General features: G+C 40.8%; 1 protein-coding gene across 2 annotated transcripts; it reads right to left on the reverse strand.

Annotated features, from left to right (window-relative positions):
• Positions 1-956: 956 nt before the first annotated feature.
• On the reverse strand, positions 957-24509 carry LOC116917983 (transcription factor Sp9). Of its 2 annotated transcripts, XM_045169714.1 has the most exons (4): positions 22839-24505; positions 6770-6892; positions 3576-4490; positions 957-3460 (listed from the first exon to the last, which is right to left on the reverse strand). In XM_045169714.1, exons 1-4 carry the CDS (start codon positions 22923-22925, stop codon positions 2579-2581), a joined length of 2007 nt encoding a protein of 668 aa, XP_045025649.1. In that variant the 5' UTR covers positions 22926-24505; the 3' UTR covers positions 957-2578. The 2 variants fall into 2 exon arrangements, with proteins under 2 accessions (XP_045025649.1, XP_045025650.1); XM_045169715.1 differs by lacking the exon at positions 6770-6892 and having other exon boundaries at positions 22839-24509.
• Between the last annotated feature and the right edge of the window lie 489 nt (positions 24510-24998).

The raw sequence follows: 24998 nt of genomic DNA on the forward strand, positions 1-24998 counted from the left end.
TCTTTTTTGTTTTTGTAAGAAGAAAGGGGACCATTCTTTTACTAGGGCTTCTTATAGCTCGTGATTTGCTCCGAAGTCAACTGAAAGTACCGCCCCTCTCCAGGCCAGCCTTCTTCCCTATAATGCCACGTTGTGTGTCTAAATATACTTTTCTTTGAAAACAGAGACAATATGGCCGATGTGTTTCCTTCTCCACGGTTAATCCCATTGTCTTATTATTTGTGTTGTTGTTTTCTTTTCTGTTCCATTATCATTTCCCCTGCACTAAATTAACGGCCAGCATTAATACATTCCGATAATGAAAGAGCGAGAAACAAAGGGAATTTGTACTACTAATTTGCTAATAAAACAAAAAACTCTCTACGTGCGTAGACAATTCCATTACAGCAGAACGTTGAAGAAGATTCCCAACTGTTGCGTGTCACGGCCTGGCCATTTTGTCGGGTCCCGATTTAATCACAATTTTCTTTTTGCTTTCCCATCTACTTTGAATAGCTTATCACAACAGCGAAAAATAGACACGCACATACGACTGTTATACAGAAATGATGAAGTTGTGTACATATCGTACATCTACTCGATATATTCTCCCGTTAATTGGTTAATAATAAAGCAAAAAAAAAGCTGATGGAGATATTGGCCATGTTGATGATGAAGACGAGTCTTCCCTATTCCAAATGTATACACCAAAAATTGTGTGTTGGCTGACGAACCTTTTAAGGCTATTGTTGCTAGCATCTGTGTGTCAGAAACGTGTGTGTGCAAATATATCTGCGTTGAATGAGTTGCTAGACACAGTCGTGATTACATCGAAACACGCGGCGAGATACGAAATGAAAGCGCTGCTCATATGATCGATGAGATGCGAAGCGATTCGAAATTGTCGCGACCATTTTGTTTCTGATCGAAAAATGTCGGCCGCTTTTGTTTCGCCAGTTAAATGAAAACCATTCGTCTTTTGTTTTGTTTCGTGTATATAACAAAGCTCAGTTTGATCGATATAATATTTGAAAGAATCATCGTATGTACTTTTATAATCAGAAACAGTGTGGCCAAAAGAAAAGGGGAGGAAAGAGACAACACAATCGGGGGGAGGCGATCAAGGCAAAGAGCCTAGATGAAGTGGGTGTGGGAAAAGACACGGGGGCGTAATCGGTACAACACAACGAGAGTTTGATGGCTTAAAAAACAAAACAAAATCATGTCCACGTACATTTGTATCCTGTCTAGGGTGCATTTTGATGAAGTTTAATAGAGAAGTGAAAAAAATAATAATAATAATATTTCATTCTGATTGGACAGATAGCCGATACACCAAAAAACACTGGGAGAGTCACCGCAAATTTGCCAGTTTTTTGTTTTTTTTATTGTCTGTCAAATGTTGTGTTGTGTCTGCCACATGATAATCGAAAAGAAAAACAAGAATCGATTGAAGAGAATGAAAAGAAAACAAAAAACAAATGAGCGGACCAACATTTTAGGCGTGCCTTTTCAAATTCTGTACAGACCGTTAAGTGGAGGGAGAAATATTAAGAAAGAAAGAAAATAGACGAGGAAATTGTTTCATGTTTGACATCACATCATCAATCATTTTTCATTACACACACACACACACAATCAGACATATTCACTCGCTATAGAGGATGTATATTACACAATACGCTGCTGGGAGGGCCATTGTCGACGATCAGAGAAATTGGACTATTACTCGCCCAACAGTCATCATCGCATTTAACTATTCAAATCAAAATATGTACTGTATAGTCGTTTTAATAATAGGCTGATTCATTTGTCACTGTCAGCAGTTTTTTTTTTTGTTTTTTTTTTTGTTGTTGTGTCAAATTGAATTTTTTGTCGCGGTCGTGAAGCCGATCGCTCAAAGTCGTCCACTCACTCACACACACACACAAAAGAAATGAAACAAACGATGAAAATGAAATAGAATCGACGATTTCGGGGTACAAATGGGGAAAATCACACGAAAAGGGAACACAGGTGTAAACATTAGACGATGATTGGGTGGTAATAATGTGTATAGTTTACATATAGTATATTTAGTATATGTGATTCACGTTATGCGATGACGAACCTTCACAAAGTTCGCGCGTGATTGAAGCAAACATTTTCTTTCAATTTTTTGTTTTTTGTTTTAGTTTTTTTCTAATTTTGGTTTCTGTCAACGTCTCCACTCGACATTCAAATTCAGCTCCTGGGCGATTCATTTGCATACACATTTTAGAGTTAGGGTTAAGAAAAAAATATTCACATTCAGTTTTGGGGGGACGAGGCGGGGAAGGCAAACATAAAAAAAAATATTGCCTTCGGAGACGGAGGAGGAAGGGGGACCAAAATGCAAGCGTGGTATCTAAAAAACAAAGCAAAAAAAAAAAAAATTGGTGCCTTCAAAATTTACTTTATGCAAATTTGGTTTTCGTCAACCTCTTCAAAATCAAAAGGGTTTCTGCATTTTGTTTTTTCTTTTCAAAAAATTTGGCGCCATGCCAAACAAAAAACAAAAAAAAAAAAAATTATAGATATATACATTCATAATAATAATAATAATAATAATCAAAGAATTTTAATGGCCCGATTTAATGTGATCGCCAACAGCGTCAACGACTCCCAAGTGATGGTGATGGCCGGCGTGATGGTGGCCACCGATGCCCAGCTGATGGTGATGATGCACCGGATGGTGTAGCGAGTGCATGACTTGCTGGTGATGGTGGTGCATGTCCGTGTGATGCTGCAACATCATCATGTTGTGATGGTGATGATGCGGATGGTGCGGATGATGCCCAACAATCGGCAAATGATGGGCGTGATGCAAATGCTGTTGCTGCTGCTGTTGCTGCTGTTGCTGTTGCTGCTGTTGTTGCTGCTGTTGCTGCTGCTGGATCGGAGTCGGACTGTTAACGGAAGAATTAGCTCCGGGCGAGCTGACACTTCCAGGATTGCCCGGCTCTGATTGGCTGTTGCAATCACGATCTTCGGCTCCTTCTTCCGACTCCGAACACGATCCGCAGCTGCTCGATCCCCCTTTACCGCTTCCTCCGCTTCCGTTGCCTCCGCCGCCGCTGCCGCCTCCACCGGCGCTATGCGTCTTGACGTGTTTGCTCAGGTGATCGGAGCGCATGAATCGCTTGTTGCAAACTGGGCAGGCGAACCTCTTCTCTCCCGTGTGCGTCCGCAAATGGCGCTGCAGTTCGTCGGAGCGCGTGAATCTCTTGCCGCAAAACAGCCAATTGCAAACGAACGGACGTTCGCCCGTGTGCCAGCGCAGATGGGCTTTCAAATGGGACGTCTTGCCGTAGACTTTGCCGCATCCAGGGATGTGACAGCTGTGGATATTGCGCTTGCGCAGGTGAGCCCCAGCCGGGCCCAGACGGTCCGCCTCCTGACAGTTGGGGCAGTCGCAAGTGGCCCGTCCCGTGTAGCGACGCGATGAACGAGGCGAAGGGACCTGACGACCAATCAAACAACGAATGTGTGACGTTAGTACATCGCATTGTGGTGGCAATAATGGCAATGACCAGGCTGTTTGTTGTCGAGTGGAAACGGAATGGTTTATTGTTTACCTGATGGGCTGATGTGGCGGCGGAAGAGACGGACGCAGCCGTCGGTTGGTGTCCGGTCGAACCGAGGCCAACTCCGAACGGAGTGCCTGTCACGGACGAGTGATGCTGTTGCATGGATTTGTACGTGTCCTGCAGAAGGTGTTGGCCGGTGGACAGTAAATGGGCGGTGCTTCCGGCAGCGGCCAGCGAAGCCGAGTAATCGCTGGCCGAGTAAGCGGCCGATGCTGCGGCCGCTGCGGCCGCCGCGTGCATGGCCGAGGCCGTGTGATGCGCTGGCATATTGACCGCCGCTCCGCTCATATCCAGCCATCCGCCAGCAGCCGCCGCTTGATGCATATCCCACCAGCTGGAGCCGTTCACTCCGGCCGCCGCTTCCTGTTTGACGTGTTGCTGGAACTGCCAAGCCTGCTCGTACGGATGATGGGCCGTCCTAGGGTACATGTCCGCCGTCTGATGCGGATGGCTGAAGTACAGATCCCCTCCGTAAGAACCAGCCGCTGTAGCTCCCATTCCGGGTCTCTGGTGATAGCCGGCCATGCCCAGTCCCGTAGCCGTTGCGGCGCCCAAGCTCGTTACAGCCGACGTGTTGCTGTTTGTCGTCGTGGCGCTGGCCTGTCGCTGGCCAGACTGTCCGTTCTGAACGCCGTTGAATTGGCCGCTGTTGTTGTTGTTGTTGTTGTTGTTGTTGAGGCCTCCGCTCGATGCCGAAGAGGTGGCCAACGTGTTGTTTCCGCTCGTAGCTGTCGCCGTCGTGCTGGATGCGTTCGTGTTGTTACCTCCGGCTGACGATTTCTTCCAAGGATGGAATCCCTTGCCCACGGCTGCGTCCGCCAGGGGTGGCGGACTCTTGGACGACAACTTACTGCACTGGGCAGCCAACATGGCCAAAGGCGTGCCTCTCAATCCTGGATGCTCCTGCACAAATGGATGATGGAAAGAAACGTTATTTCATCTGTTCTTCTACTTTCAAGTTTGGCTGGGCTATTTTCAGATTGAGTTGAGTGACATATCTTTTTAGAGTATAGTAGTGTATCATCGTTATGTATATTGCGTAATCATTGGCTTTGAAAACGAGCGCAGAGGGGTGGCAAAAGGTATCGTTTAAGCGTTTCAACAAGGTTTTAACTCCGTGTGTAGAGAGATATTGACCCATCTGCATTAGAATTTATACGATCGTATAGACCTCCAACAGTCCAATACGAAGGGATCCCCTTTTTTTTATTTGATTTTTTTTGAAAAATTTTTTTTCTGGAGATTCTTAAAAGGTCATAAAAAAAGATTTTGAGGGTTTCAATGCGAACAAAAGGAGGGAAAAAAAAAAGCCAAAGTTCAAATATTTGGTTTGTCAGGCCTCTTTCTTTTTTTTTTCCCCAACTCTCTTATTTTTCTACCTTTTAAAAAAAAATTATGTACACATTGAAACTTGTGCTTGTGATACAACTGGCGAGATGTTCTCACATCGGCCTTAGAAAGAAATAAAAATAGACTAGCGGCTAGGTTAGAAAGGCCCACCAAACGCGCTCTAAACATTCAAAACCGAAAGGGGGAAGGAGGGCAAGAAAAAGCAGAAATCAGGTCTGATATATGCCAGTATATATAAAGTGTACATCCCCTCCTCCGCCCACTTATCCATGGATATCGGCGTTAAGGTCGCCTCAGAGAATAAAATACAAAAAGCCGCTGTGATGACGATTTCAATGTTTCGTCCTGCAAGTTGTTCCTGTATTATATACATATGTCAATTGATGGGTCCTTTTTCTTAGGGAAAACTGTGTGTTTTTTTGCTGGATAAATAAAAAAACAAAAACAAGCGTCCCACAAAGATTGGCTGTCCGTAGTTTTCCCTACTGGCCTCTTTCAGCTGGGGCTAAATTCAAAGGAATATACCGCAGGCCTTAATTTTTTTTTTTCTTTCTTCTTTCCTTAAACACATGAATAAAAAAAGGGGAAAAAGAAAGAGATCTTAAAGAGGAAGAAGGAATATGGGCGGAGATGGAACGGAACGAGTCAGTCAAGAAAGAAAAAGAGAGATATATATACGTATATAGCTTTTTTTCTTTTTTCCTTCTCTAAATAGGTCCTTGAGGATATTCAAAAGCAAATGAAAATGATGAGCTATAGGCCATCTAATCTATGCATGTGTGTGTTTCAGAGAGAAAGAGACCACCCCGACTGTAAATGAAGTTGATACACATCATTTGTGCATGTCGATGTGTGTGTAGAAAAGCTTTCAAACCACAAGGAAGGAAAGCCAATCCAAAAAGGCAACGTATAGATTTTGATTTGTTAAACAATGACATCACAGCCGAGATCGTAAGTCAACGATGATATTCAAATGGCCGATAAAACTAGTGAAATCACGGTGGTCCCGTTCAATGGCTCGTCAAATGGCTGACCCCTTTCACATTGACAAGTGTCAATCACCTGCTTAGCTTGGCCTATTCTCTATATACGCCGACTAAATCACATCACAAACGAAGAACAGTCAAAGAAGAAAGTTCTTCCTCTGCGGTAGGTCTAATTTTAGAAAAAAACAATGGCTCCTCTTAAAAATGAAGCGGCATTTTTGCTTTAAAAAAAAAAAAAAAGAAAATGTCCCATTTGTTTTTGGCGTGTGACAAAGAACAAAAGACAATGGCAAACTCGTCGGACTGCGTATGGTAATCTCGTTTTGAACGACACGTGACGGTTGAATGTGTCGAACAAACCTGTCTTCCAAAGCTGCCCTCTATCATTAAGAACACACTATATAGTGCCGATATTATGGGGTGTGGTCGATGGAGGTGCTTGGCAACCGCGACAGGTCTAAATGAACCTTGGCCATTATTTTTCCGAAAACGACAACACGGTCGGTGTTTGTCAACCATCCGTTCGGTTCACCCTCCACTGATTCTCGTTTCTTTTGCGGTCCCCCATTTTGATTAGAGACACCATTTTTTGATCGAGTTCTATCGTGTTACGTCAACAGCGGCGCACCTTTTGTCACGTCGTCACGCAATGACCGTACGCGTCAATCGTTACACGTCCGTCGTATGACATAAGTGCGGCATGTGTCTATTTTTGCGATAGGAAAGCAGATGATTATAAGCTAAAAAAAAAGCTTTGATTGGTTTCGGGATACGTGGTGGGTATAAAGAAAAACAAAATGTGCGTGAATGTGGGATGGTGGAAAGAAAAAGAAGAAGAAGACATACCAGAATGTCTTTCTCCGAATGCCACAGCCTCGATTTGGAGTGGAGAAGACCGTGGACGCCGGCAGTCAGACCGGCCGCCGCCGCCGCCGCCGCTGCAGCCGCCGCTGCCTGAGCCTCTTGTGCCTAATTTTTTCCATAATAATAATAACAAAATTCCAGTTCATTAATTAATGAAAAAAAATTATTTAACTTTTGTTTCTTGTTCATCAACTTTCACGTATTATTTACAGGAAAATGATTTCGACTTGAGAAAGAATCGAAGAATAAAAACCCTACGGAAACAAGGAGATTTAATGATGATGAGGACTGCACCATCTTTATATGCGCAAAGGACTAAGTGTGTGCTGGAACGTGCGCTACAGCCATCCAGCGGTTGGGTGTTCATTACCGTTAATTGCTCGTCGAGACGGAGAGACGAAAAGGTCAACGTGGGCGCGCTCACTTTGTGTCTGCTGCGCTCAATAGTTTGTCTTATTATTATTATGATTCTTTTGGTTTTTTCTTCAACCTGATATCGCTGGCTATACAGACTCGAGCTCTGAAAATCTCGTGCTCGTTGCCTATTTTTATAGCATTCATCCCTTCCTGAGAGGGAAGACAGAGTTTACATCTGAGCAAAAGAAAGAAAAGGAAAAGGAAAAAAAACGACTGAAGAAAATGATTGGCCAGACTGGCCAATGGGATTCGTCCAGACTGGAAGTGTCTGCTGTGTGTTGCGTGATCGGCGGGACACGCCCTGGCACAAGGCGAAAACATTCCCCCCCTTCCCTCTTTTACACTGTTCCCCCTCAAGCCGCCATACTCTTATTCATCCCTCTCTGTCTCTTTCCTCTTTCAGAAAGAAGAAGAAGAAAAGAAATACAAAAATAAGGTTTGAATGTAAGAGCAATATGCATAGATGAACACTCTGTCCGCATCAACCAGAGCGGACCCGCCCAACAACAACAACCAAAAATTGAACAGTCACACCCCATCGTCTAGCTTTCATTTGAAACTTGTCCCGCGGTTATATATATCATTCAAAACCAACGACGAATCAATAAACGTTTCAATTGGCCTTAATTGCTTTTAGCCCCAGGGTTATATAATAGGGGCATTTCCAAAATTCTCATTCTGTTTCGTATATATCATTTTTGGAAGGCATCGCCCCTTCCTCGGCCGCCTATGTTGCTGGAATTACGATTGAATTTGATCCGTACCTCTTAGCGAAACTAACACAACCAAAAGAAGAGAACAAAAACAAAACAAAAAATCTGGGACTTGTTTATAGAAAAATGAGATTTAAAAAGTATATAGGGACACAAATAACAACAAGGAAACGAATCCTGCAATCCGTATCGGATTACCATCGTCGGCTGGACACGATTATATAAGAATATCAACTCGCGTTCCGACTCCTTCAAACCCAAACATCTTATACATAGTCGCATCTCGGATTTCTTGTTGAAAGTTTTCTCAGAATGTCATCAGCTGAGTCCGGCTGAATCCCTATTTGTTATTTCTTTATTTTAAAAGATGTGTTGCATTCTCTCTCCATTAGTGAAAAGAAAAAAAATGAAGAGCGCTCCAGCGGATGATTAGGATCATCCCCAACTCGACGATGAGTCGTCCAGCTCAGCTTCTTTTCACATTTCTTTTTTTATTTTAAATCTTTACAATTTTGCTCGGCACAAAGAGAAGAAAAACGGAAGGTCCGGGAGCCGCAACCGTCATCATTTTTTTCTATAGAAAAGGCGACAACGTTTGAAGGTAATTGATCAAGGCGCCGAGTGTGACCCAACAAGACCGTCATGACTATACTAGATCTTTTGATTGCCATCTTTCTTTCTTTTTCAAGAGATGGACACAACAATTGTGTGAACTTGATGGCGGGGCCATTTGTGCATCCCCTCTGCCGTCCTTCAAAAACTGGTAAGAACACCTTGCCGCTTCTTATCTCTTTGTGTGTGTCTGTGTGTGTGTGGAGGGGATGTTAACAAACAGTTTTGTCGCGCGGCAGCTACTACCATCAAGTTCTTCTTAACGGTAAGATACCGCATCACTCTTGACCAATTATGTCCACCGAAAAAGGTAAAAAAAAAAATTCTTCTTCCCTCAACATTTCGATGTCTTTTCAATAAGATAAGGAAATATACGAAGCGCTAATGGTCGTCTGATGACGGGGCTTGATACGATCAACTATAGTTAACCATTTTTTTATTTTTAACTTTTCTTCTCTCTTTTCCTATCTGTCACTTTGAATAATAAAGCGGGGCGAGGCTCCTCATTTGTGTTTTAAAATATTAAACACATTTTGAAGGTTAGATGGCGCTTTTTGTGTGTGTGTGTTCCAATAGAAAGGGAAAAAATAAGATTTAAAGAAAAAAAACGAACTATTTTTATTGGAAGGAAGCCATTGGTCGGCGATCCAATTATGTGATTAGATCGTCGACCATTTTGATTTTCCTTTCTTTTTCTGTCCAATCCTCGCATTTTGTTTCTCCATTTTTCTTTATTTTTGAAAGAGGGGTAAGAGGGGATGCTGTTATTTTCCCATTGTCTCAGCCCCTCGAAACATTCTTTTAATATTTTTTATTATTAGTTTTTATAACGAGACGGTTTTCTTTTCCTGGCTGCGGTTGTCAAGCGGAGCGCACCGAAAGAGCTGAGCCAATGGCGTATTTTTATTTTATTTTTTTTTCCCCCTTTAGCTGCTCTTATCCATCCCTCCCTTCTTCCCGGTGTGGGGTTGAAACATTTATAGACACAACGCAAGAGAGAGAGAGAGGCGAGTAGCACGGCAACATAAAAAATGTTCATAACCATCAGGGAAAGCCGGTTGGAGGAGACTTAGACCTCGGAAAAGAAAAGTCATAAGTTTCTTTAATGGTGACGCAGAGAGTCCATTAAAAAAATAAATACATTTTTTTTTAAGGAAGGAAAAAAGCAAATATTTTTGTTTCTTTTCTATTTTTTTTCGGTTGAAATTGTGGAAAATGTGTTTGTTTTATTTTTGTTGAATGAACCCGACGATCTCAAATTTTTAAAAAAAAAAAAGAGGATCTTATCCGGTTTCCTCTTTTTTTTTTGGTCAGAATTCAAAGAATCTCTTTTGTAGAGGCGTAAGAATCCTTCAGGCTATGAACATACCTGAATTCTATTCATTAAGCAAATAAACTCATCATTCTAACTTTCCGCTATTCAATCGGTTAGTTACTTTCGACAGAGTGGGGTTCCATTTTCTTTTGAATTTTGAAAACAATGGAAAACATAAATTATTATTATCATTTTCGTTTATTTTCTACTCGGACCCGTTGAACGAGCGCTTTAATTCTAAAATCGTTTCAAACATTTTCGGTTGGTAACGGGAGTATTGCGCCTCGGGATACTGGACGTGGATGGCGGTCCGTTTATCGGAACGTGCGAAAAAGGAACGACACGCTCGACAAAATAGCCCCAAAATAAGGAAATAACGTTTTACTTCAAACATTTTTTGTTTAAAAAGACATTTTATCCCGCAAAACAAAAGAAAAACCGTTACAGAAAATTCATTAAAAAAAAAAACCCACGCCACGCAGCAGGTCCTGAGTTGACGATAAACTCAAATACCCTACATAACTAACTAACGAGCGTGACAGTCACATGAATTCGGCCTGACGTCATCATCACGATTGCCAACATTTCAATTGCAATTAAATGTTACTAGTTCCGGAGGCGCAAGTCCACAGAGTTGGTTGAAGAGGTCACACATGAGTAAAAAAAAAAAAACTCCTAGCACAAACAACCCGGACATTATTTAAAGACACGAGGTTATTATTCGTCCAAACTCAAAAGAATAAAAAAAAAAAATGGAGAGGGGGAAAGAAAGTTTCAAACTATATACTAAATGCATAGTATAGTCATATATATACTGTGTATACTATATATAGTATAGTCTATACCTAACGACCGAATGTCACGGTTTCCGGAGGGATTTTTTTTTTTCGAAACGCAAGGGGAAAGAGAAAAGGTGCTGCTGGTGATGTGCTTCAGGAGGAGGAGCATCGTTCGTTCATATAGCCGCGGTTTTTTTTTGTTTTTTTTTTATTATTTTCCCCTACCAATTTTTGGTTGTTTTTGTCGGTGGTACTGTGTGCGGTGGGTGTCGTAAAGGAGAGCATTGCCAACACGCAACACACACGCAGTGAACGTCCATACACGAATAGAAGAGGAAGCCTTTGCCATCATGTTCTTTACTATTTTTGTGTCGTATTAGTTTAAAGTAAGGAACGAAATGTTGGAACAGAGATTGCAGGTCGACACTGTTCTCCTAATGCGCGCGGTCTTATGTCATAATATTTTATCGCCCTAATCGACGACATGGATATAAATGTCGCGACTCGGTGCCGCGCCGCCTCGGTATATACAATTGCAATAACAAAGTTCGAATCTCATTATAACAAACCTTCTCTTTTTTGTGTGTGTGTGTGAATAGAACAGTTTCTAATTCCATGGAATTGTTTAGACAATATGTTATCTAATTAGTACGACCGACGTCGAATGTCAAAATAAATTCACGAAGCGATTGCGTCGTAGAAAATTTTGCTTGTTTCTTATTGGATGATGACGTCGTTAAAGGCTGGTCATCTTTTAACGGCATTCAATTTCTATTGTGGAAGAGATGGAAACGCCCTAATCAAGTTTTACCACTATATGACTATAGCCGTGTTTAAAAAGAAAACAAAAAAAAGGCAAACCAAAATTGATGGCTCTGCTTCCGACTAAGTATAATTTAACCACGGTATATAGATCTATAGATTGGTAATGTGCACACACAGGCCATATAGATAGAAGGGGGGCAAAAAAGGCAGGTAGCGCTTGAAAAAATATATATAACCATCGACCGCCTGCCGTTTTGAAAGGAGCTCCGCACAGTTGGGAGCCATCACTTTAGAAAATAAAAGGAAGAAGAATCTATAAAACAAAACAAAAAACAACTGACCACTTGCAAAAGAAAGAAAACTATACACTTTAGAACGGGTGCTTCAAATTGTTCAATTAAAACTCCAGTTCCGATCTGATCGATTTTTTGTTTTGTTTTTTCGATGTATCCTGCCGCTAAAGACGGCCATTGATGAATGGCTGTTCTCTATATATTTTCTTTTTCCTTTTTCATATACACAATTTGAAATTTTTATTTTTATGGTTACACGCTTGAGAACGGCCCAATATTCAACCGCTCACGGAAACGGAACGATGAGAGAGAAAAAGGCGCTAAAACCACATGATGATGGCTGTTAAAAAAAAAAGAAAAAGAAAAGCTGTTACTCATCGGCTTTTGGATATATGGAAGAACGTCATCACACAATGCAACTTCTTGTGTGTGAGTGTGCTGTTGCCCCACCTCACCATTTATCTGTCTATATTCTCAACGTGAGCTGTCATGTCGTGTTTGCTTAGCAATCTAAAACCTGCGGTCGGCCAAAGTTGATGATGAGCCAGCGCGCGACATTGCACTCAAAATGGGGCGAGAAAGAACACGATGTGAAATATATACAGTACATATTTTGTTTTAAAATGAAAGTCACCACGTGGGAATATGTGATACGCAATAATCCGCTAAACTCCAAAGAAACAAAAAAATTCAAGCGCGCATTGCTTCGATCTCGTTCAAGTCCTATTGCAAAAATATGTACAATTCAAACACTTAGCTTACTGTCTATAACATATATAACGTCATAAAAAATATACCACCAACCTCCATTCGCGTCAGTTTAAATCAGAAACCCCACCGAGTCGGTGGTGATGGATGACCCATCATCCTTTCTATTTTTCTTTCCTTTCTAACTTATAGGCCTATATGTGATGTACGTTGGTTCTACTTGAAACTTCACCCCTCAACACACACCTAGAATGGATGAAGCTGATATGCAAATGACCATCGAAGCGAACGAAAGGTAACAATGATTCTTCTTTTTTTCTTTCCCATTTTTTCAGATAGGATCTTGTAGAGAAGACAATTGAACCAAGATTGAAGACGATTTGATTGGTCTCGCTTCATATAGAAGAAGCAATCGAGTCTCCCTTCTGCGTGCCAAAGCGAGTGGCGGCAATCCAGTCAAGGCGGTGCATTTATAGACATAGGCCTATATAACGTCAGCCTTCTTCTCTATATACACTTCCAGCCACATATAGTGGGCAGCAGACAAGGCGCCAGTTGGCCTCCTCCTAACTTCGACAGGTGACTAACTTATGGCTTTTTTATATAGCCCGCCTTCATCCCCTTTTGCTAGGTGCGCTCACCACTGTTGCCAGTCTATATACCTCCGACGGAGCGGCGGCCAAGAGCCCCTTTTTCTTGTTTTATTTTATTTTTTCGAAAATTATTTTATGTTCTCCCCCTTCGTCTTTCTTTACGTAAAAAAAAATATATTTTTCCTTTGGTTTCTCATTTTTTTTTGTAGTAGTATTATTATTATTTCGTTGTCTTTCTATGTACGTTTCTTCTTCTTTCTTTTTGAATGTTGCCAGAAGCGCGTCCAACCCAGCGGGGGTTGGATGGCTTCTTTCTTTTTCTTGCTCCCTGCTTATATGCCCTAGCTGCTGTGTTGCCGTTGATGATGATGATGACGGTCATGATGATGATGATGAAGGCCAATCTTTTTTTTTTCTTCTTTTTCCTAAGTTTTTTACACTCACTTTTCTTACGAACGCATTTTCTCTTTCAGTCCACCGATTTTCAAGGTGAATTCATCGATTTTTTTTTTCCTCCTCAAATCACAGTCATCTCTAATTTAAACCAATAACTGAAGAGCTTCTGATTGGTCATGCAAAAAGAAAAGAAAAACATGAGCGCATAATTTACCGACAAAAGAATGCACGGCCTAGTATTAGTTGACTGTGCTTTCTGTATACCTTGCCACTATCTCTTTTATATGCAAAGTCGTTATTGTTTCCAAGAAGAAAAAAAAATAAAATAAAATATTATATTCGGGATTTCCTGTTGACGGCGGTGAACGTTTGGTGCACCATCCGAAACACACACACAAACACAAAAAAGTGTAAAAGAAAGACGAGCTTGCGCAACTGCTGCATTGAAATGTGTTCTGTGTGACGGTGCCGCGTGTATAAAAGAAGAGAAAATTGTGTCATCGTTGGCTTCCGTGGAGCGCCCAGCGACACGGCAAGCGGATGAAGCAAATGTCGACATCTCTGTCATGTAGTATCAGCAAAGGGGAAAGAAAAAATAAAATAAAATTCTGTACACGCACTCAACTGAGGTACGCAAGTGTGTCGAAAAATGGCCTATTAGAAAATACGGTGGATTTTAGCGAACACATTGAAATGGCTCTAAAAAAAAAAAGAAATACTTTGTGGGTTTGAAGCGCAAAAAAAAAACCAGCCACTGACTATAAGGAAAAACCAATAATAATAACGCAAACAGATGATTCTTACCACTTATATGTCTGGCCGAAAAGTATATACAGAGGCAGCCAAACAGCAGTAGCAATCTTTAGTGAATGACGCAACGATGAGCTTTTATGTTGTTTGTTCTATTCTGAGTAGAAATATACGAAAATAAGCAGCAGCAGCCACTTGAGCACAAAACCAACAAAGATGGTCGGAGGGTTCCTTTTCTTCTTTACAAAAACCAATTCAATAGGCAAACTTTGAGCTCAACAGCATCAACAGTTTCGTATACAAGAAGAACCGTACACGCTGTTATGGTATATACCTGACTCCGCCTCCTTTCGCTGCTCGTTCCCAACATTAACGCGTACAAATGTTCGAAGCGCAAATCCCTATAGTTCGTCTATGAACTAGATAGACAGTAGGCCTATATCTTTCCCGTCGTGTTACATGCTTACATGAACGGAATCAAGTGATGAAAATCGGCTTACAGCCAGAGAAAGAGAGAACAAACATTATCGTATACTGTAGTCTACACACATATATATGTAGTGTTAAAGAACTATTAGATGAAAAGGGTCGGATCGCGACAACTGTTTGCGATGACCCTCTTTTATTATTATTGTTCCTTTCTCCCCCCCAAGCCGAGAGGAGGGAAGGTGTCAAAAGGTGCGGTCTGGTTGGCCGTGTCCATTCGGTAAAACGTGTGAGTGCAAAAGAAGCGATGCTGTTTGACAGTTGACAAAAAAAAAAGAGGCAAATAATAGGTAGGCTAAGTAAAAAAAAAAAAATAAAACCTGGTAGCAGCTGGTTTTGACACAATGACTATACAACCAAAGCGTGTGGCTGCTAACGTATAGGCCCTCACATTAGTGAATTGCAAGCTCTTATCCATATAGCCTTTTGCCTAGATTTTGCTCTAATGTATATAAGGTTGTTATTCGATCGAATCAGCACATACCCCCCATTGACATTTGCGCTAATCCCACCGTCAAAGAAAGTGTCTGTGTGTGATGTCACTCTCAAAAGAAAAAGAAAAAACGAACAGTCTCTATTCTCTCAATCCGAGCCTTTTCTATATACTTAGTGTAGACCTATACATGGACAAAGAAACGTATAACAGTCGAATGTGAGCAGATTAATGAAAACACTGATTCGGTTCTTAAATATATATCTAGAACTATATGTGTATTATAATGATAATAATACTAGAGAGATATGTAGCTCTTGTTTATGGTTATACGTTCGATGTGGCTCTCATCGATCACCATCCAAAAACAGGCTTTTATATTCGAAAGGCCCTTGAGTCGGCCGCAGAAGGTTAGGTTAAAAACGTATAGATCATCAGCCACAGCTGGGAATAAATTTGAATAAAAAAAAACCCAGAACCAGAGTCCTTACATGTATCCTCTTCCTTTTTTGCCCTTTAGGTTTTTTTGTTTTTTTTTTTTTTGTTTTCTTCTTCTTTCTTTATATAGATAAGCGGCAACATAGTGGCGATATTTTTCCTCTTGTTACTGACTCATGCAGCTAAGAAAAAAAAAAAACTCGAGCGGACCATGAAAGTTTTGACTGTGTGCATGTTATTACATATAGGCCGCAGCCAGACAACTCAACAGCCGCCAGTTCATTATGCATCTTCTTTCTCTTCTATTTATTATACTACGTATATATATAGGCCTTATAACCATATGCAAAGTTTTCCCAACGTAATATACAGACGTAGAAATGCAGGCCTATATATACAGCGACACTATATATATATATACGATGGCAATGAATAGCTTCAATCAGCTCTGGAAAATGTGTGCTGAATTGGGTGGTGAAGCTGATTGCCATGTGGGTTTTTTTTTTCTTTTTCTTTTCGAACTTATAATATCAAAATATATGGGCGATCTATAGGCCGCGAAATCGATCAAGAGAAATGGATGAAAAGAAAAAAAAAAGAAAAAGAGCCTGGAACACACACATCAACATACGCATGCATGGGCATAGGCTATAATGCTTTGGTGGCTGTTTGCTGGTGGTGGACGGGGCCCACAACCTAATCCAATATTCAACAGTGAAGCCGACGGGCTCGACAAAAAAAAAAGGGGGCCGGTTCATTCTAGTGTGCTCTAATCGCAAATGAGCCGAATAATCAAAAGAAGCGGACAAATTGCCACGGCCATCACTGCCGCTACAAGGCATACAGCGCCAGCAGCAGTGCATGGAACAAGGTTAAACGCGGTTTGCTGTGTTCCGTTGCTGCCCAACACCGTCAACAAATGACGCGCAAAAATAAAAATAAATAATAGCAACCGTTGAAAGCGGGACCTTTTGTGGGGGGGGGGGGGCTTCATTAATATCGATCGACAAGGCAGCACTAATGCGAATCAAAAATGATTATCACTCCATAAGGCCTATAGCTGAATTCTTCGTATTATTCAACTTTGAAAAATGTGTTTTTTTTTCTTAACTTCAAATAAGGTTAGAGTTTTTTTCTTAATAAGGCCTAGACGTGTGTGGCGTGTCTAAACGGAGTATAGAATTAAATATACGTACGGCTACAAGATTGCAAAGTCTGGGAAGGGGGGGCTAAATACTATAGTGAGGCTAGACCATTTATTATTGGCTATATTGTACGTACAAAATATAGCAGCCCCATCCAAAAAAGGTTATACATGAATCCTTAATATTCGTGGCGATGTGGAATGAAAAAAAAAAACAGATTTTATGGCGACAAATTTGCCACTTTATATCAAATGGTCGCTGACGCCGCAAAAACACAATAGGATCCCTGCGTGTGTGTTGGTAGTAGTGTATGTACACAATAAGTACGTTACGTAGAATGTACGTACACGTACACTATAGAAAAGCCAACAATTTTTCTTCCCAACTTTTACCTTTTTTTTTTCCTTCTCTCTCTTTCTTTTCATTCTCTTTGCCTCTTTTGTAACGTATTGCCCTCCCCACCGTAATAATGTCTATCAATAGAACTTATATATTTGACACTTCAGCGACCTGAATACCGTCTGCGTGTTGGCTCATGTTTAACGGGCGAACCGTTTTGATTTTTTTTTTGTCGCAATATTCTCATCGAATCAAAGTGGCAAACCAAAAAAAAAATGTACTAACATGAAAGCATAAACATTTTGCCGCTCAATACGAATTTTTTTTTTTGTTTAATGCCAAGTTGTAAAAATGTGGAGGGGAAATGTTTTCTCTCAGCGGTCGATTGCATTTCATTTCCCAATTATATTATGTTCTGTTAACACTATGTATGCACTATAAAAAACAAAAAAAATCAAATATAAAATCAAATAAGGTGTTGGTACACTTTATATATATATCTTTTTCAAAAGACGTAACTGCTGTTGAATGTGATCAAGAAAGTCGGCGGCCGTTTCGTGTCATTAAACGCAATTGTTTTCGTTGGCGTTTCGTTTTTCTTGGCTCGTTTTTGATCGAATAAAAATTGAGAGAGAGAGAGAGGCTATATATAGGGCCTATAGAAGCATTTCTTGAAAATGCTCGTTTTATTTGAAGCTGAAAGAGAAGAGAGTGGTAATATGTTTATAAAAGCGGAAACGACAAATGACCGGGACACTTTTGTGTGTGTGTGTCTCTCGATAGAAGGGGGCCAAAAGTAAACGAATTTCCCATGAAGTTTGTGTGTCTTTTCATGATATTCACGTAAAAATCGAATAGATAGAAATGCAAGTAAATAGCTTGCGTTGCCGTTGGAAAGAAGAAATCCATAAAAGATGTTTTCCTTATACACATTGTTAGCCAATCTGTGCGTATATACCTGAGATTACACACCGCAACTAAAGAACGACCTAATATACGGAATGAATATTATATCCAAATGTATATTCTCTCAGATCTTTTTTCTCACTCAGTTTTTAGACGTTATTATCGACTGCGCACATGTGCTGGAGGCTCTTTTTAGAGAGAACAAGAGGAAAAAAAAGGTGGACCCCACAGGCTCATTCACATGATAATAGAAGGGAAAAGAAAAGGGGGGGGATGAAATCACCCTTTGCCCAGGTAAAGCACAGCCGACGCAGGAATAAGAGAATCATCGAAAAGAATAGAAAAATAAAAAAGAACGACACGCAATCTCTGCTTTTTTTTTGCTTCCCTCCATCCGCATCATCAAAATAGAAAATTCAATCAATTCAAATTTTCTATTAAATCAAAAATAAATGAAAAAAACAAATTCGATAGATCAACCCGCTCAAAAAAAACAGAACAAAGTTCTTTTTATTTATTTATTTTTTTGTTTTACCTATAGAGTTGGCCGTCAGGACCTATGAAAAAGATGAGAGGGGATCGTTGGAGGGTGACCGCCCCCTTCCGGTTACACACACACACATCTCCAGCACTCGGCACGAATAAGCAGCCGCCGTGTTGATGCACACACCGACGCTGCAGCCATTTATTCACATTTGTGTCGGTTCAAATCGGAAATTCCCAGCGTGATGGAGTAAAAAGAAAATGTTGAGCTTCTCTTATAGGACGGCGGCACGACCATATATACCTGTGCTTATATACTCCATATATGCAGACCAGCTGTCTCATTAGAGTTCGGCCGCCATAGTCAACGAGTTTTTTGGTTACGCTTCTTCCGCTTATAGCGCAATGAGCTCTTTCAAACTTAGATGTGCGCAAGCGTTTCTTTCTTTTCGTGCGGAAAAATAGAAACTCAATTAGAAATATATGACTGTATATACGCCATTTTTAGTTGTCGCTTTGAATATATATAGCCTAAAGCCTACTATATATCTCTTCTTTTGTTTTCTATGATTGTGTCATGTTAGACACATATTACGTATAGGATAATATATAAGTTTTACATTCCGTCAATGTGAAACGAGAGACTTGTGTCGGTCATCCGAAGCCTTTTTCTTTTTTTTACTTCCTTTTATTTTTTTTTTAAATTTTATGTCCTTTTTGCGAGCCGACTTTTTTTTTCCCCCTCCCTTTTCAAATTTGATATGACGTGAATGAGACAATGTATCCGCTTCTTTTGGTTACGGCGACCGATGAGCATCAGCCGGCACATAGCTGTCGATCGAATTTCCAGCCCGCAATGATATCCAAGTAAAAACGCTATCATTGGTTCAATTCAAAAGTCCCTTCTTTTTTTCTTTTTTTTTCTTCTTCTTTATATAATTTCCCCGAAAAATAAGAAATGATTATTTAATTTTTTTCTTTTTAAAGAACCAAACTGGAACACGTACCACTTCTTTGCTTCCACTGATTGAACGGACTGCTGCTTCAGCAGCTATATACGTTTCTTCTTCTTCTGGCCTTATTGTTCTTGAGCCTTGGCTTCAGGCCATCTATCGACTATGGGCCAGCTAATAGTTCGGCAATAACTGATGGGAGATTTACAGACAAGGCAGTTTTTTTTGTTTTGTTTTTTTTTCTTTCCTTTTTGATTTTCCCTCTTTTTTTTGTGTGTGTTTCTTGCGCACGATGTTAGACGAAGTACAAGTTGGAAGAAAGCTATATAACAACAGAGACCTTGATGGCTATTTAACTTTTGTTTTTTTCCGTCTACGTTTCTCGTTCTCATTTTTATTTCCCCCCCTCTTGAAGGCTGACGTAAACGTGCCCTTCATTCTCCTACCTGCAAGTTTAGACGTTCACTCTCATACAGTCATCAACGTTATACACACGCAAGGTGACAACGACTGCTAACCCCGTGACTAGAACTCGGTAGGAAATGGCAGTTCTCCACACACACACACAAAAGAATGTTGGGCTTTAACGTAATTAACAAATACAAAAAAACACACAAAAAAAACAAACAAAAAACGGCGTTAGTGAGACAGTTTCCAATCCTCAAGTGTTGGATTGATTTTAAGCAAAAATGCATCGGGTCCGTCTATCTATATACGAATCCAACTGAATGACGTTATATATTAATGGCAACCGCTGGAAGGCGATTGCCCAAATGAAAATGTCGACACACGAACATATCAAGGAAGTTGGGCAATTTTTGCATGTTGTTCACATCAATGATTGAACTTGGCCAGGGTTTTTCCATTCGAAAAGAAACCCCCCCCCCCCCCAAAAAAAAAAAAGTGTGAGAATATAATCTTTTACTCTGAAAAACCCCAAACTGAACGTGAAGATGATGAAGAAAAAACAAAAAACAAAAAGACTTTGCTGCGGTTCGGAGAGCAGAGAAGATGAGCAGGATGAAAGAAGAAGAAGAAAAAAAAAGAGAGGAAAAGGCATCAACTGTTGATAATGGTGTGCCTGTTTGTGACACGCTGGCATGATCGAGTGGCAGGCACCGAAACTGACTAGAACGAGTTTGAGCTTCATAAAAAGAAAAAAAAAGCAGAAGATGCGCTAGGGGAAGAAAGAAAGAAAGAAAAGGGCGCAAGAGTTAACAAAAGTCCGGGAAACAAGAAACAAAACTGGAGGACCCCATTGGCGCCCAACAGCCAAGAACTAATAAGCATCAAAAAGACGAAGATATACATAAAAGAAGGCCACAGGCCACACAAACTTTTTCTCCCGTCTTTTTTTTTTTTAAATATCCTAAATCATAGACGTGAAAAGATATGCTCGTGCTTTTGTTTCACGTCTTTCAAATTGAAATCAACAACATTCTCGATGTATTGATTTCGTTGTATTCTCTCTTCGAACGGTGGAGACAATCGCGCTGATTATAAGCGATGCCAACTAATAAGCTGTAACACGGCGATCGAAGTTGTCTTTAATTATTTGAAAGTTTTAAAATTCCAGCATCAATTTAAAGAACGAATCAGAAGTTAGTGGGAATTGGTTATTTCCCTTTCGACTCTCGATGGCTAAAATTTCGAAGTTTATATAGACCTACTCGAGTGAGGAGGGAAAGAAGGGAAAAGGTCAGAGCGGCGGATGCGCATCCATCAAGAAAGCCTCGCAGTTGTGGCTGCTGTGCATTAGCCTAATGCTCATACACACACGGCCGTAAAATGGAGCGACACCAACGAGCAAATGCGCATACCCAAACCGATTGAGATCGCTGACAAAGATGTGAGAAAGAATTTGTGTACACAATGTCGAAAGCCCTTCACTAAGTGAAAAAAAGAGGGGGGGGGGGAGAATATATAGCCCTAGCTTCTATCTCGGGACAAAAATCTCTTGTCCCCCCTTTTGTTTTGTTTGTTGTTGTGTTACTACGAGGTGACAAGTGGGGAACCCCCTTTTCGCCTCTTCAACAAAGTCGACGACAAGATCTTGTTAAAACGAGGATGTTCCGAAATCCTCTTTTTAAAAAATGTAATGAGGAATTTTTTTGGGGGGGAGGTCAAATAAACAGCATCCGTTTGGTTTGCGTGAATCTCGTTATGAGACCGCGCGCTGCTAATGATGCAGCCGACGTGGCGGCACGCAAATCTCAATATAGGCTCTAGCTCATTATACATTTATATACAGAGAGAGACGTGTGTATAGTTTTCATTCTAGTCAATTTGATTTTTCTCGGCTTATATATAGGCTTGTAGCTCGTCACCTTCGCGTTTAGACGTGATCACGCAACGACGTGATGGCAAAATCCATCCGGCACTCAAAATCGCTTGTTTGTATTTCTCTTGTTGTTTTTCGAAGACGCGTGTTTTGAATATATACGATCCGAAACGTTTCGGTGATTTGCTCAGCGTTCAGTAATCGATAAGAATTGGATAACGGCCTATAATCAACCTGATGCATTGGATCTATCGACCAACTGATTGTGTATGCATTTCCACCGTCACAGCATACGATCAGATAAATATAATCAACTCAAATCCATTCGTGTATATATTTGTTATATATAGGAGCCTATATCATGATGATGAATAAATATCTCAAATGTATATACAATAGACGCGGGACTGTGGGCTAACTAATATCAAGTCATTAGAATGTAAATCAATGAACGAGGCTCCCGACCTGCTGGAAAAAGAGAAGAACCTTTTCCTCTTTCTTCTCCCTTTTCTCGATGTATTGAACACTGCAGACTCTTTTTTTTTTATGTCGGATAGCACGAGAGGTTCTTACTTTTTTAAAAGGCAGCGGCCAGTTCAGAAGGTCTCAAGCGAAAGGTAAAAAAAAAAAAAGAAAAGGTGTTTGGAGCCGGTGATGATTATACGATCGCGGCGAGGTCAAATCCTCATCTTCTTATTCCCTTTCTTTCTCTCTCTCTCTCTCTTTTTCTCTCTATTAAAAGATAGGCTACTTTTGCTGGATGTGTTGCTCCTCTTCTGTACCAACACCATACCCCCCCCTTAGAAGGAAGCGGCGGCGCCGGGTAGAAGAGGCAGGCGCGACCGTCTGTCTCAGCCGAACCAAATGAGTTCGTCTACCGATCGGACCCGTTCGCTAAGGAAAATAAGTTCGGCAGCAAGGCTCGTGTAATACCCATCGCACACAAATGAGCAGAGTCAATTATAACAGACCGAAACGCGACTGAATTTTTTCGGAGGGAGGGTGAAAAAAATAAACGAAAGAAAATAAAATAAAAAAATCTAAAATTTTTGAATCGTAAAAACACGTCGGCAATAATCAGAAATTCTTTACCTAATTTCTTTCTCTTTACGTATTATCAAATCACGTGATCAATATTAGAATACGCCTATTATCTCTTCCCTTCCGATACAATTAAACGATTGATATACATTTCACACTGTGTGACATTTCATTTGAATAGGGAGGGGGGCAAATAAAGACTTACCGATTTGTCGTGAATGACGGCTGCCGTCGGTTGGCTGTGGGGGTACAAGCCGGCGCGGGTCAACATTCCCGGTACGTCGGTCAACATTGTTGCAATTTTTGTTTGTTTTTTTTTTTTTTATGTCGATGGCTCACAAAGAGAAATCTTTCTTTCTTCTTCTTTTTTTGGCACTTGTATTTTTGTTTTGATTACACTTCTCGTCCCGACGGATAGTTGAAACAGAACTCGGTTGCGTCCAGCTCTCACAGAACTGGAAATAACAAATTTTTATTTAAAAATTGATAATTTGACAGAAGTCACGAAGAGAACTGCCCCGATTAATAAAACACACTTGTCTTGATCGCATGTGACGGTGGGATATGAAAAAAAAAAAAAATTTCTACCGTCACTTTGCAAAACGAAACACAAAATCGCAAATCTTCTTTTCGAAGATTTCGCAGATGAATCACCGAATCACCGAAACAATGAAAACCGAAAACAACAAACGCACAAGTCGGAAGGTTCTTCGTGAAATGAAAGGTAATGAACGATGTTGTTGTGTGTATATATTTTTTTGTTTTCAAAAAAAGGATTGAGAAGAAATAAAAACAAATCGTTTGAGAGAGTGAAAATGAGCTGCGGCCCGCACTGGACGCCGCTTCAGCAGGATCTGACGAGAGTCGGAGCGCTGGAATCGCTGGTCTATCGTTCCACGAAGGGCACGGGGGGGGGCAGGGTAGAGCTAACAGCAAAAAGGAGGAAAGCAGCAGAAGAAGAAGAGCAAAAAGGGAAGAAGAGGGCGGTACATTATCCACCTCCTTTTTGGAACCTTTTTTTCAAATTATTATTCCCTCCTCTTCTCCTACGTGCATCCGCACCCTATTTGAGCACCGCAGGGGGGGTTGGTGAGGGGTGGTGACCAAGAACCGGAGGAGGTTACCAACATGGAACAAGAAAACAAAAGGGAGAAGTAAAAATTACAGGAAAAAAAAAATAAAAATACGAGGGGAAAACAAAAATCAAAAATGGTGGAAGAATAAACCGAAGCCTCTCCAGTAGGTGTGGCGAGGAAAGGGGCGTTCAATGGGCGGCTCCCACACGCACGTACGGCACACAGCACGGGTCTTACGGACTAGCCCACTCTATCCACCCAACCCTCCCTAAAAAAAAAACAACATCCAAAAGAACTTGGTGGGCCCGCATACCCTACTAAACCGAGACCTTACGGGCAACAATTGGAGGAGGGCTGGAACCAATGATGCCTAGAAGGATGGCCACTCGTTCACTCCTCCTACACCGCCCATCTATAAGGCAAGAGTTACACACACACACAGAAAAAAAAACGAAAATGTAATTTTTTGTTTCGTTTCTTTACGTGTGTATAGGTATCTTATGCCTATGTGTAAGCTCCTCCTCCTATAACAGCCAAACAATTCAGACTTTGAAATGCTAAATAGGGAAATGTGTAGAATTTCTTCGTTCAACGATCGTCTTCTTATAAATTTGCATAGATGATGATGCTCGGATGATGATGATTATCCACCGTTCTTTTTTTTTTTTTTTATCAGAAGACTCTCCACACCATCTCCATCATCATCATTGGGGTACAGTGCAAAGGATAGACGATGATTGACATGACGGACTTGTCCAGCCGAGTAATAATAATTCGCCTCCATCTACTAAAAAAGTAAAACAAAAAATGAAACGAAACCTTTCTGTGGTATGTAAAAGAGCTCCTTAAAATGAGAAAGAAAGAAAGAAAAAAGTCTGTTGACTGATGGGTGTACAGCGTATAATATGTAAATATGGTCGTTGCTGTGGCTCACGCGCGCCTGTCACTCGGCCGTCTCAGGGAGGGAGGAGGATCGGACCACACCTTCTTCGACTCCCATATCCTCCCTTTTCCACCTCCTAGCCCACCCTATTTCTTCCCTCTTCTCCTCCCTTCTCTTTCACGAAAAAGAGAGAGAGACTCTTTCTTTTTTGAGTTGGGATTTCCTTGTCACCTTATTCGTTATTATGATGTGTGTGCCTGTGTCTATAAATATGCAGACCACAGGAGCAACGATATAATAGACGAGGTGTGGTTGCTATTTTTTTATTTTATTTTATTTTTTTGCTACTGCCTTAACTGGTTCGGCCAGCCAAAACTGTCATCTCGTCAATCCCCCATAACGTGTT

Source organism: Daphnia magna, linkage group LG2 (genome assembly GCF_020631705.1).
Source record: "Daphnia magna isolate NIES linkage group LG2, ASM2063170v1.1, whole genome shotgun sequence".
Classification (NCBI taxonomy): Eukaryota; Metazoa; Arthropoda; class Branchiopoda; order Diplostraca; family Daphniidae; genus Daphnia; species Daphnia magna.